Source organism: Natator depressus, chromosome 1, assembly GCF_965152275.1.
Source record: "Natator depressus isolate rNatDep1 chromosome 1, rNatDep2.hap1, whole genome shotgun sequence".
Lineage (NCBI taxonomy): Eukaryota > Metazoa > Chordata > Testudines > Cheloniidae > Natator > Natator depressus.
Window position 1 is genome coordinate 215770153 of NC_134234.1, and position 11475 is coordinate 215781627.

General features: G+C 52.5%; 1 protein-coding gene across 1 annotated transcript; it reads right to left on the bottom strand.

The window, feature by feature from the left end:
- Positions 1-906: 906 nt before the first annotated feature.
- On the bottom strand, positions 907-11190 carry FOXM1 (forkhead box M1). Its single transcript, XM_074935488.1, has 9 exons — positions 11126-11190; positions 8313-8912; positions 7512-7660; positions 7081-7287; positions 6263-6391; positions 5565-5609; positions 4514-4592; positions 3783-3964; positions 907-3040 (listed from the first exon to the last, which is right to left on the bottom strand). The coding sequence occupies exons 2-9, from the start codon at positions 8866-8868 to the stop codon at positions 1979-1981; spliced, it is 2409 nt and encodes an 802-aa protein (XP_074791589.1). The 5' UTR covers positions 8869-8912; positions 11126-11190; the 3' UTR covers positions 907-1978.
- Positions 11191-11475: the final 285 nt, after the last annotated feature.

Sequence of the window (11475 nt, forward strand, 5' to 3'; positions counted from 1 at the left end):
TATCCCCTCCCCCCCCCCCCGCTGTGTTAATCTCTGGAACTCAGTGACACAGGATGTCATTGAAGCCAACAGCTTAGCAGGATTCAGAAAAAAGATTAGACATTCATATGGATAACATCTAATTGTATAAGAGTGCTTCTCCTATGGGCATATTATTTTTTAATTGTCCAGTGTGGTGTTTCTTGCACTTTACTCTAAAGCATCTGCTACTAACCTCTCAGAGACAATACACTGAAGCAAGGCTCAGATCCAGTATTAAAATTTTCTATTAAACATGCTTTGGTTAGAATTCCAAACAGTGGCTTGGTGCTAGCCAGGTGTCTCCTAGTCTTTTACTGGCGCTCCTACATGTGATACACTGGTGGATCGTCTCCCTGCTCCATGGGTGGACACAGTTGCCACCGTCTCCCTTCTTTCCTGGCTGTTTGCTGCTTTCCTTTCATCCCTTGCTTGTTCCTTTTTTTCCACCTCACCCTTCTATTTTTGAAAAAATTATGTTTTTGCTCCCCCTGGCCCCTAAAGCTAAGCTGCATTTAAGATGGGGAGAAGTGGGGAATGGTGACCGTATGAAATCATGATCCTGGAGTTCTCAAAGCTGAGGAAGAAAAAAGCTAAGAGCAGCAGCTTACTGTCTGGGTCTTCAGCTCTGGACAGCTACCAGAACAGATCCTAGGAATCTCCCACAATTGTGGGATTTCCCCAAACGTTGGCAGGATGGAACCTGACTCATCCTTCTTTCCCCTTCTGCTCACAGTTCTTTTCCACCCCACATACCTCCTGAATTAGTCTAGGGCTTGCTTTCAGAACTGAATCACAGTGCTAGAGCATGAATATTAGGCAATGGAAATTAACTCCTCATTGCATTGTCTACCTTGAGTGATGGATAAAAAGCACTCGCACCAAGAAAGAAAGTTAGAATAGCAGTGCTGGCTCTGACTCTTGAAAGCAGCAACGGCAGCACGTGGCCCAGCGATCCCACCCCCAGTTTATACACAGGAAATGGAAACGGTTTGGCTGAGGTATGTCTGTGTCTTATTTTGTTTTTGAACAGAGGCCCCATCTAAAGTCCTTCCAGGGCACATTCCTTCTTATTACATAAACTCCGGAGGACTGACATCAGCTGCCCTATTACACACTGCAGTGGAAGATACACAAGTGAGTTTCAAGAGACCGCATATTTTTAAGTGAAGATTTTAACATCCATCTTACAATTCCTCTCCACCACTTCAATTGGAATAGACACACACTTGCGGAGGGGTGATCTTTCAACCTCTGCCCCTGCCAACACTCAGAGTGTCCTATGCCAATGTGTTTCTGAAGTGAAAAAAGACCAAAAATGGCATCTTAGGCATTCAACCTGGTTCAGGGGGAAGAGACAGGGACAATGCTTCAAATCAAGCCTTTTACCACCCATTTCTATGCCCATAAAAGTTCTAAAAGAATAAAGTGACATTTATAATTAAAAACTAATTTAAGGAATGTACAATATTTACAGAGTCATGACAGGCAAGGCATCTCAGAAAAGTGGAGCAGAGTGAAAGGAAGGGAATTGTACAAGGGAGTTGTTGAGGACAGAGCCAGGAAAGGCTTGGGACTTTCCTCCCTCCAGTAGGTGTACTTTGGAGGGGCCTATCCTCATCGCCTCCAACCCCTTGGATGGCAGGGTGATTCAGCACCCCACCTGGAAACCTTCCCTGACAGCTTTTCACAAGGGACTCTGTTTCTCCACTTACTCAGGCCTGAGGCAAGACCAGCCAATAAGCCCCAGCCTGTCCCAGACCAATATTTATTGCAGCTCATAAGTGAGCTCATAGCAGCCAATGGGCCTGTCTGTTTTCCAGCCAAGCAGATCTCAGCACAGCCCAGTATTCCCAATGGGAATAAGTCAAAACCACATTATGGGCCCCTGCATATCCCACTAAGCAAGTCTCAGTAGAGCCCAGTGTCCATTACAGCTTGGGAATAAGCCAAACACAGCCTATCTCAGTTCAGGAATAAACTGAGACCAGCTCATCTCTTGCCCCAGGATGTCATCCTCTAGGCCAGAAAAGCTGATATCCAGCAGGATTTTGCTCAGGCTGTTGTTCATGGTGTCCAGAACCAGGCCCTCCATGAGAGACTGGTTCTCAGGAAGTCCAGAGGCTGGCAATTCCGGGGATGATTGCTTGGTGGATTCAGGATTGGAAGCAGGAGAGCTTGTGAGGGGCCCGGAAACCATGTCATTGGACTCTGTTTGGAGAAGCTGTTGAGGGGAGTCAAACAAGGAGTTTTTAAGGGGAGTGCTGTTGAAGCCCAGCAAGTCCAAGTTCTCTTGGAGGGATGTGAATGGCACCTGAGGGGTTCTCACGGGGCTGAAGTCCAGCTCACTGCTTTCCTTAGCAATGGGTGCAAGTCTCCAGGAGTCAGGGCCCCCCATTGGTGGAGTAGCAGTTGGGACTTTGCTCGGGGTGGAGGAAACTGGCAGCTTGCAGAACATCTCCTTGACTGGTGTTTTAAAGGGGCCACCCTCCTCCTGGGAGCAGCTGAGCTCCAGAGACTGGGTTTCCTGCAGGAAAGGAAGGTCCAATGTCAGCCTGAAGGAGTCAGAGCCACTGCTCTCTGGCAGAACCAGGACTGGCTCTTCTGAGCAAGGCAGCACTAGGTGCTGTTTCCTTCTGGACCTGCCCATCTTCCGCCTCTTTATAATCACTGTGTCAGATACGCCGCGGGGCGGGGACTTCAGCACAGTGAAGTGTTTCTCCCGCTTCACACATGGTACTGGGAGCAACAGGCCTGGCTCTTCATCAGACTGCACTGGTTCCTCCTTTATAGACAAGACTGGGGGGAATGAGGGCAGCCATTTGTCAGGACAGCAGTCCTCCTTCTCCTCCTTTATACACAGGGCTGCAGGGAAAGAGGCTGGTGCTTCACCAGGCTGGGAGTTGTTCTCCTTTACAGCTTGGGTTGGGGCAAATGGGGACAGCCTTTCATCACAGTGACTCTTCTCCTTCACAGGCCCCGTGGGCAAGAATGAGGATGGCTCTTCAGTGGATGGCAACACCTACACGGGAAGCACAGAAGTGAGGAATGACACACTACAGTGAGTAAGCAGGGGTCTAGAGAAAAAAAAAATCACAAGGCAGGAAATGCAGCAGGAAGAAGAGGGGCAGTAGAGCTTTGGGATCAGGCAGAGGGGGAAAGGAAGGCACATTGCTGAAGTCAGTGGCAATAATGTGATTAGATAGAGAGGAGCCGGCAAAGCGCACGGGGTGAATCTTGGCACAGCACCAACAGATGGTGTCCCTAGAGAGCAGTATTTCTGGGGAGGCGCTGTGAACCCAAGGAGTGTTGTGGTTGGGGGATGCAGGTAGTGAGGAGGGCTAGGCGCTTCTGAAAGAGGCAAAAACCACACTCTTCAAAATGTAAAGGGAGACCAGAATGGGTCAAGAGAACAATGCAGTTCCATTAGGAACTGAATGAAGGCTTGAAAAAAGGAGAGAATCCATGTTGCTCCTGTCTCTGGTTATTTGTAGCTGGACAATAGAGGAGTCGTTCATTCACACTCTGAGAGGAGAATCCCTGTGTGAAGTAAAAAGCAGCCTACCCATGACAAGACAACTAGAGGAGAACAGTCACCTTAGGAATGGGGGATGGAAGGCAGGTGCAGCCAAGGGCCAGCCAGCACCAGTCCCACCACTGCAAGCATGGACGTTTGACAGCAGTAGCGAGAGTGGGCAAAAAAACCCTGTGGAGAGCAGGGGAGACTGGCACCACAGAAGCCCAAGGCTAGCAGAATCACTAACCTTTGGAGCAATGCGTACACGCTTGCTGCTCCGGATAGACTCTGAGCCACTGAGGGAGGCTCCCTGGGCCATGGGCTGAGGCACCTTCAGGGAGGACTGCAGGATGAGAGGTTGGCTCACAGGAAACTGGATTGGAACCAGGTAGGAGCTGATGCGAGGAAGCAAAGGCTTCATCTTTCGGCCTGGAAGGGAAGAGACTGGATCAGCTAGCGTCTTGCTCTGGGGAGCCTCTTCATCTCCCCCCACCACACGCCAGACACTAGACAGTCAAGAGATGGGGAGCTTGAACCATCCTCATTCCCAGAAAATAACTAATTCCAGGGAGGGGCTCACCCCGCCCCTGCCTTTTCTGCATAGTTATGGGGATGCAAGTCCTGAGCTGAAACCCAGCAGAACCCAGGAGCTCCGGTGAACAACCACCCCCAACTCAAGGTGTCTTGGGTTGGGATACTGCTCCCCACAGAGCTCAGCTCCTACTCCCTTTGAGCACCGGCCCCTGTATCAGGTCTCCCCCCCACCCCGAGACGTCTTCTCTCAGATGCAGCAGCCCTGCCCTCAGCTCCAAACCTGTCAGACAGGAGCGGCCGTGGCAAGCCTGCGAGCAGGCAATGCTGGACAGCAATTTCCATTTCTTTTCCTACAGGCTGGGAATGGCAGTTCGGGATCAAGCACCCATCACCCTGGTTAGGGGACTGGCTGTCTTTTTGTCCAAGACAGATGCACACACTCACGTGCATTCTGCGGCTCAGTTTTGTTGCTGCTGTTGCCCCCTGTGTTCTTCTGGAGTTCTGGAATGTGTCGTTTTTGCTGCTATGGTCATTGGGGGATAAGAAAGAGGAGAAAAGAGAGTTAAAGAGAAGAACCCATCTCTGTTCGACTGCCTCACTTAGGAATGTGGATCCAGAGGCCTGTGCTGAGCTAGTGCCGAGAGAGCAACCGTTACCACCCTGAGACCATGTGCCACCTGCCATTGCATGCCCATGACATCCCTCTGCCAGCTGCCACACAAAAGCCTTGTGGAGGGTGAGCTGGCATGATGGAGCTTCTTCAGCTGTGGTCTCTGCTGCAGGAGAAATGACCTGATTTTGGTGTCCTCTCTGCCTGAGGAAAGGTGAACAGTACAGCTTTACAGCGTGTAGTGTCTTTCATACAAACCATAGCCCAAAATGCTCAAGTGGAACAGCAGAGCGAAAGAGGAATTGAAGATCTAAGCAGGTGGAAAGAGGGATGCGGTTGGAAAGGAAATGGAGACAAGTCTGGCTAGCTGCTTGCACATCTGTTATCGCTATATTGCTGGAGGTGAAGGAGGCAGCACCAACTTCCATCTGGCCAAGAGTCATGGTGCTTCCAGGGAGAAGAAAGGAGTGCACAGAGATTTTGCCCTTCCTGAAGCCACAGCCCAGAAAGGAGAGGAGCTGCAGCCAGGGAGGGTTGTACCTGAAACTTCTGGCTGGGTTTGTTCTCTGGAGACACATTTCATGCCAATATGCAGCTGCCGGCACCTCGCTGCGCCTATAGATATGCGCAGGCAGCTGTTATATACTTCTGCAAATATCCATCCATCATTATCGGGTCTTCACCAGCTAGTGCATTTTCTGCAGCAGTTAGAAACTTGGCCCTCCATTATATCAGGCATGCCTCCTTCCCCAAAAAGGTGTGCAAGGAGCTATTGGACTGGCAGCTGCGGTGACTCATTCCCCCTCCCCAAGCATCCTGTCCTTTCCTGCAATCACTGGCAAAAGGAAAAGCAGCCCAAGCCCCGAGCCAGAGGGAAAGTCTTACTGATTCAGAGTACTCAGGCGATGTTGGTGACCCCGCATCCAGCGGCTGGTGGCAGCAAGGCATCAGGAGGGAGAAAAATAAGAGGAAGTTACCAACCAAAGGGGGAAAAAGTATGGGACATTAACCCTTGCACAAAGTTCCCAAGTAGGAACATCCAGCTGCCCACCCACCAGGGAGAAAACACAGGAAGCGTTCACCCTGCCTGCTCTGAAAATCATTGCAGCAAGAGAAGGTCTCCATTCCTTTTACAAAGGGACCCCTTCCACAGCCCCCAGGTGACACAAGGCAATTCTGCCTGCATGGCTGGTCAAACACAACTATGCAGTGCATTAAAGGCCCAACCCAACTCTCATTTAAGTCAGTGGGAGTCTTTCCATTAGCTACCATGTGAGTTTGCATCAGTCCTTTGGAAAACAGCTGGTTGAAAGCTTATTCTACCTCTTTCGCTATTCACATTGCTACACTGCGCCTGGAGAGCCCTGTTGCATCAAAGGTGCTCCAGCCCATCCAGGCTACCTCCCACTTCAAAACAGGGAACCCGCTACTTGTAAAGTTAATAGTGACTTTGTTCTCTAGAAGTTGGACTGAGGCCACATGCCAAGAGGGCTTCACCTCCCTGTTGAAATCAGATGCAACCAGATGTCCTGGCATTCCGGAATTGGGAAGGCTACCTGTTTTCCTTCCCAGGAGCCCCTCACCTTGAACACTTGGTCCAGCGTCAGATAGCGATTGGCATCAGGGTGGATCGTCCAGAAGGAGATTTTACCATTGGCAGACGTCTCCCGGACAAACATATCGTGAAGTGATAGATTGTGTCGAATGGAGTTCTAGGTGGAGAGGAAAGATCTTAATGTTTTTGGTAACCAAGCATAGGTAGGACCCTAAGACACTAACCCAGGCAGGGGAATGCCCCCCTGGCAGACCGCGGCCCTTCATGCTCACCTGGTACCCAGTTATATCCCCATCACTAAAGTCCCTTAGTGCCCCCGCCAAAGATATTCCAGCTTCCTGCCCAGTAACCAGCCAGCCCTCTCCCCTGTCTGAGAGGAGTTGAGAGAGTATGCTAGGGTGTTTGAGATGGAAAACGGAACATCAGGAATTGAAGGGGGCCCTTAGTTTGAAACTATTTTCCATCCTGTTTCATGGGCTGCTTGTTCCTTTGGATGAAGAAGGAAAAAAAAGAAAAAAAAAAAAAAAAAGCAATTCTCCAAGCAAGCAGCCCCCTCGTGTGAGGGCTGGTCTATACTAACGCTGTAAATCAATTTAAGTTATGCTATGTAACTATGTTCGACCTATAGCGGTGTCTACTGCTGACTTACCTTCCCGCCTCTTGGGGAGGTGGAGTACAAATCTCAACGGGAGAGCACTCTGCCATCAACTTCACCAGACCTGCTAAATCGATACCGCTACATAGATTGCAGCAGTGCTGATTTAGCTGGAAGTATAGACAAGCCCTAAAACTCTGTTGCCCACACCTAGGGGTGGAGTCAGATGCATCCTCAACAGAACATGTTACCTTCCAGCCCGGCTTGGCCACATATTTGAAATAAGGGAAATGGTCCTCAATCCAGGTATAGATATCCTTCAGGGTCATGCGCTTCTTCTCAGTGCTGTTGATGGCAAACTGGATCATGGCCATGTAGGAGTAGGGGGGCCGTTCTGATACTGGGTCCTGCCACAAGGAGGAGGAGGTAGCAGTAGCAGCAATGGAGTCTTCTTCAGTCTGGAAGAAAAAAGGAGGAAACAGTGTGAAAGTTGCAGGGGCCCAGGAAAGTTCCAAGGAAGTTCCTCTTAGCCGGAGGACTCTGCTGCACAGATCAACTTGGCGGAGGCTCAGGTTACCCAGATTTTGTCATGTCTGCTCCCTTTGAGTGTTCTCACCCACATTCCTGTCTTCAGTTTCCAGAGGTTTACTCTATTATGTACCCCACCATCTCCCTCCCTTACCTTGATCCTCTCCTGCACAGGTGTCTGGTTCTCCTTCTCCATCTCTTGTTTCACAGTACAGGGGCCCAGCCCATCAGAGCTCATCTTCCCTAGCCATTGGATGTTAGTCAGACTGTTATCCAACCCGCTGCTTGTTGCCTCTCCACTGCCTGCAGGGAAATAAACCAAGAGCCCTGCTCATTCACCTGCTGCCATCCCAGATACCTAAAGAGAGGCCCCAGCCAGGTCTCCCAAAATGGGCCCAAATTCCCCATCTCGAACTAGAGGCACAAGATGGAGCTCTGAGGCTAAAGCATCTTGTGGATCTAGCCAGAGCTCCTGATTTAGCTGTGGATCAGCCCAATTGCTGGAAAGGCTCCAAACCTAAAAATCCCAAATTGGATCTGAACCTCCATCTGCCCTGGCCCAGAGCGAGTGCTGAGCGCAGTGCTTAAAAAACGTCCCCAGACATTTACTAGCCAACAAACTAAACATCTTTGTCCCAGGCAGCAAAACCCTTTGCTCCTGTAGTTCTGACCCCCTCACCTCCCATTCTGTCAGTGTACCAAAGTCTTGACCTGTAACACACCCTGCAAACTCTATGGGAAACACCATGCCCTAATATCACTAATTTTTAATTGGATTCAGTATCTGAACCCCTGTCACCATATGTAGAAGGCTAATATAATAACCAGCTGGGCTGCTTAAAATTTCACATTTTTCACCACTGAACTCTTCCATATTGAGCAAGGCACAGGCCTCCCACACCCACCCACCTCTCGTTGCACTTAAGAGGCCAACAGAAGGGAACAGCCTACGTACTGTTTCCTTCCTGTTCTTGTCCGCCCATGGAATTGGCTTGTGGAGGCCACAGTACTGCCCTTTCCACAGTTTTGTCAGGGTTTTGTTCGATGTTCTTCTCTCCACCCTGACAATCTGCTGGTCTGGTCCCCTTTGTTGCTGTGCTCGTCTCATCCTTTGATTGGAGCTTCTGCTGAGTTGCTGCTGAGCCTGTGGGGCGAGAGCTGCCCCCACTGCTGATAAGAATGAACTTGTTGGGCCCATTGCTGCCACATTCTTTCCCCTTGGCTGTCAGAGCCTCGATGATACTCTGGATGTCAGCATCGGGAGGGATGATCACCACCTGGGTGTTGGGCATGGTTGGGTGATTAATGATCTTTATTCCTGCTGGGAATTTCTGGGTGACACACTCCACTCTGTCCCTGGGTTTGTCCCCTCTGCTATGCTCCTGCTTGGGGGCTCCTTTACTCTCCCCATCCGGTTCATCTCTTGCTGGAGAGTTGGATGCATTGCCATCCGGGAGGGACAGTTTTCGTCTCTTGAGAATCAGGGGCCTGCGAGGGCTGGTCCTCATCATTGGTCTGTACAGTCGCTCTCCATTGAAGACTACAAGAACAGACCCTGCAAAACATAAGACAGAGCATGAAAGAGGAGCTGTGGGCCTGGAACATATAGGAAAAGAATCAATTGTCTCTCATGCCAGGTACGCAATCAGCTGGTGTATGAGGGGCTTTCCACTCCATAGAGTCGTAGTCCCAAGGGTGGAAGATTCCTCACCACCTGTCTTGTGACTAGGGGACAGTCCCCATGCCCATAAAATTGCATACTACATCCATGCCAGGGAAAAGAAGAACAGATCAGAACAGACTGTTGGAAAAACAGCCAGCACTTTCTTCCCTCCTTATTTATCGACACACACCATCATGAAAACCCCACACAAATGACCAGCACCAAGTAAATAATTTGCATAACTGAGGCTCTCAAACCACACCCGTGAGGTTAGTGTTATCATACCTGTTTAATAGATGGTCAACTGCTTAAAACACCATAAATTAGGGGGGTTTTAACCCAGGGAAGCTTGAAATAGATGTATTAGAAGCCAGGCACTTCCCTTAGCACTGTGCAGAACTAAATTAATCATCCTCAAATGGCACAATAAACTTCCTAATCTGGACTTTATGGATGGTAAATAATTTTAAAATTTAGAACTGGGGGGATAAATGGCCAGACCAGAAATAGTGATTTGGAGAAAAGATAATTGGTTGCCCTTATATGAACACCGGTTGCAGATATGGAGTTGTGGCGAGTGGAGCTTAGCTCTTGCACAGGAAATCTTCTGTGGAACGACAGTGCTTGCACTATGCATATTGCGTATGGTAGATTAAGCATTAACCAAAATGGAGAGGATTTCACATCAGTGGAGCTGATCCAGCCTGTTAGTGTCACAAAATTCTCAGAGAGGGTCGTTTGTATTGTCATAAAAGGGCAAAACCAAAACGGACAGAAAAATAAACTAGTCCCCTTCCTACACGATAGAGGCCAGCGACACATCCAGCCCCGGCCTCTTTCTAGCAGTTAGAGATGCTCAGAGAGGCTCGCCAACAGGTATCCTCCACATGCTACAGGGGTTAGGATGACTGTCCTACCTGTCACTTAGAGACCCCTCTGTGAGGTTATGGCAACCCCCACGCCTGCGGTGTCACGCAGAGAGTGCCAGGGGGCCAGGGTCAGAACCATCCCCCTCAGAGAGCGCAAGAGAGTGATGACAACCCCGCAGGTTGCCCAGAGAGCTCTGTGGGAGGAAGCAGCTTCCTAGAGTGCCCTGGACACCACTGACAAAGGCCTTGCAGCCTCCTGGCTGCCTGCGGGGCGGGAAGGAACAGGCCACGGCCATGCCTACAATGGGAATTCTCACCCGTCCCTTCCCCTGCCCTGCCCTAACCCCAAACCTAGCCCAACCCGTTCCCCAGTCCCTGCTCCCCCACCCGTGTTCCCCAGATGCCTGCATCCACCGGTCCCCGGTTCCTCTCCAGCCTCCAGCCCAGGTTTTACACCCTCTTCACCCTGTCTCCCCTCCGCACCACCTACCTTGCCACCACAAACCCCGCTGATCCCCTTTTCCTTCCCGGACCCCAATAAATCCCCGCCCAGCCCCCGCAGCAAAGCCCCTTCCTCCTGCCTGATCCCCGCCCCGCGTCCTGGCCCTTCGGCCCCTCCCAGCCCCACTCTCACCCCGGTGTCCGGGGGGGGGGAAGGGGGTCGCGCGCCCCGCTGCCTCCCCGCAGGGACCCGGCGCCGCCGGGCTCCGCTGCTGCGCTCGGCCCACGGAGGCCGTTCGTTTCGTTTCGCGGTTTGAATTTGGCGCCCGGCGGCCCGTTGGCGTCACGTGCGGGGACGGGGCCAATGGAGGTCGGGCCGGGGGGGCAGAGCGTTCCATCCGGGGCCGCAGCTGGCCAATGAGCGGCCGCGCCCGGGGGCGCCGACACACTGGTGACCCCGGCAGGAGCCGGGGCCGGACGGGACGCGAGGCGAGGCCGGTTCTCTCCCTCTCCCGCGGCCTTCCTGAGGTGCCCGGGCGGGGCGGGCGCCGCTGGTCTCGGGGCAGAGCCCGGCCCACGTCCCCTTCTCTGAGTGGGGGGGCTCCAGCTCTGCCCCTCCCCCCCCGCGGGCTGGGTCGTGCCTCTCGCCTGGCCCCCGCGCGCCTTTGCCTGCCTCACGCCGCCCCCTCTGCCGCTGGAGCGGCTCTGTGACCCCGGTGCCTGCGCTGGCCCCCCTAGCCAGGCCGAGGACCCGTCCAACGAGCGATGACGGCTGGGTAACCTCTGCCTGCGTACCGCCCGCTGCTGAGCCTCTGGGCTGCGTGTCGGGTGGCGTCAGCTGCCCGCTGGGTTGGTGTGTCAGAAGAGCCCGCTGGGGCCGGCGGGGCGGGGCCGGGGTGGGCAAACTACTGGCCCCGGGGCCACGTCTGGCCCTGAAGCTCCCGCCGGGGAGCGGGGTCAGGGGCTTGTCCCACTCTGTGGGTGCCCTGGCTCCGTGTGGCTCCCGGAAGCAGCGGCGTGTCCCGCTTCTGGCTCCCAGGCGTAGGGGCAACCAAGGGGCTCCGCACACTGCCCCTGCCCCAAGCAATGCCCCTGCAGCTCCCATTTGCCGGGAACCACGGCCAATGGGAGCTGCAGGGGTAACA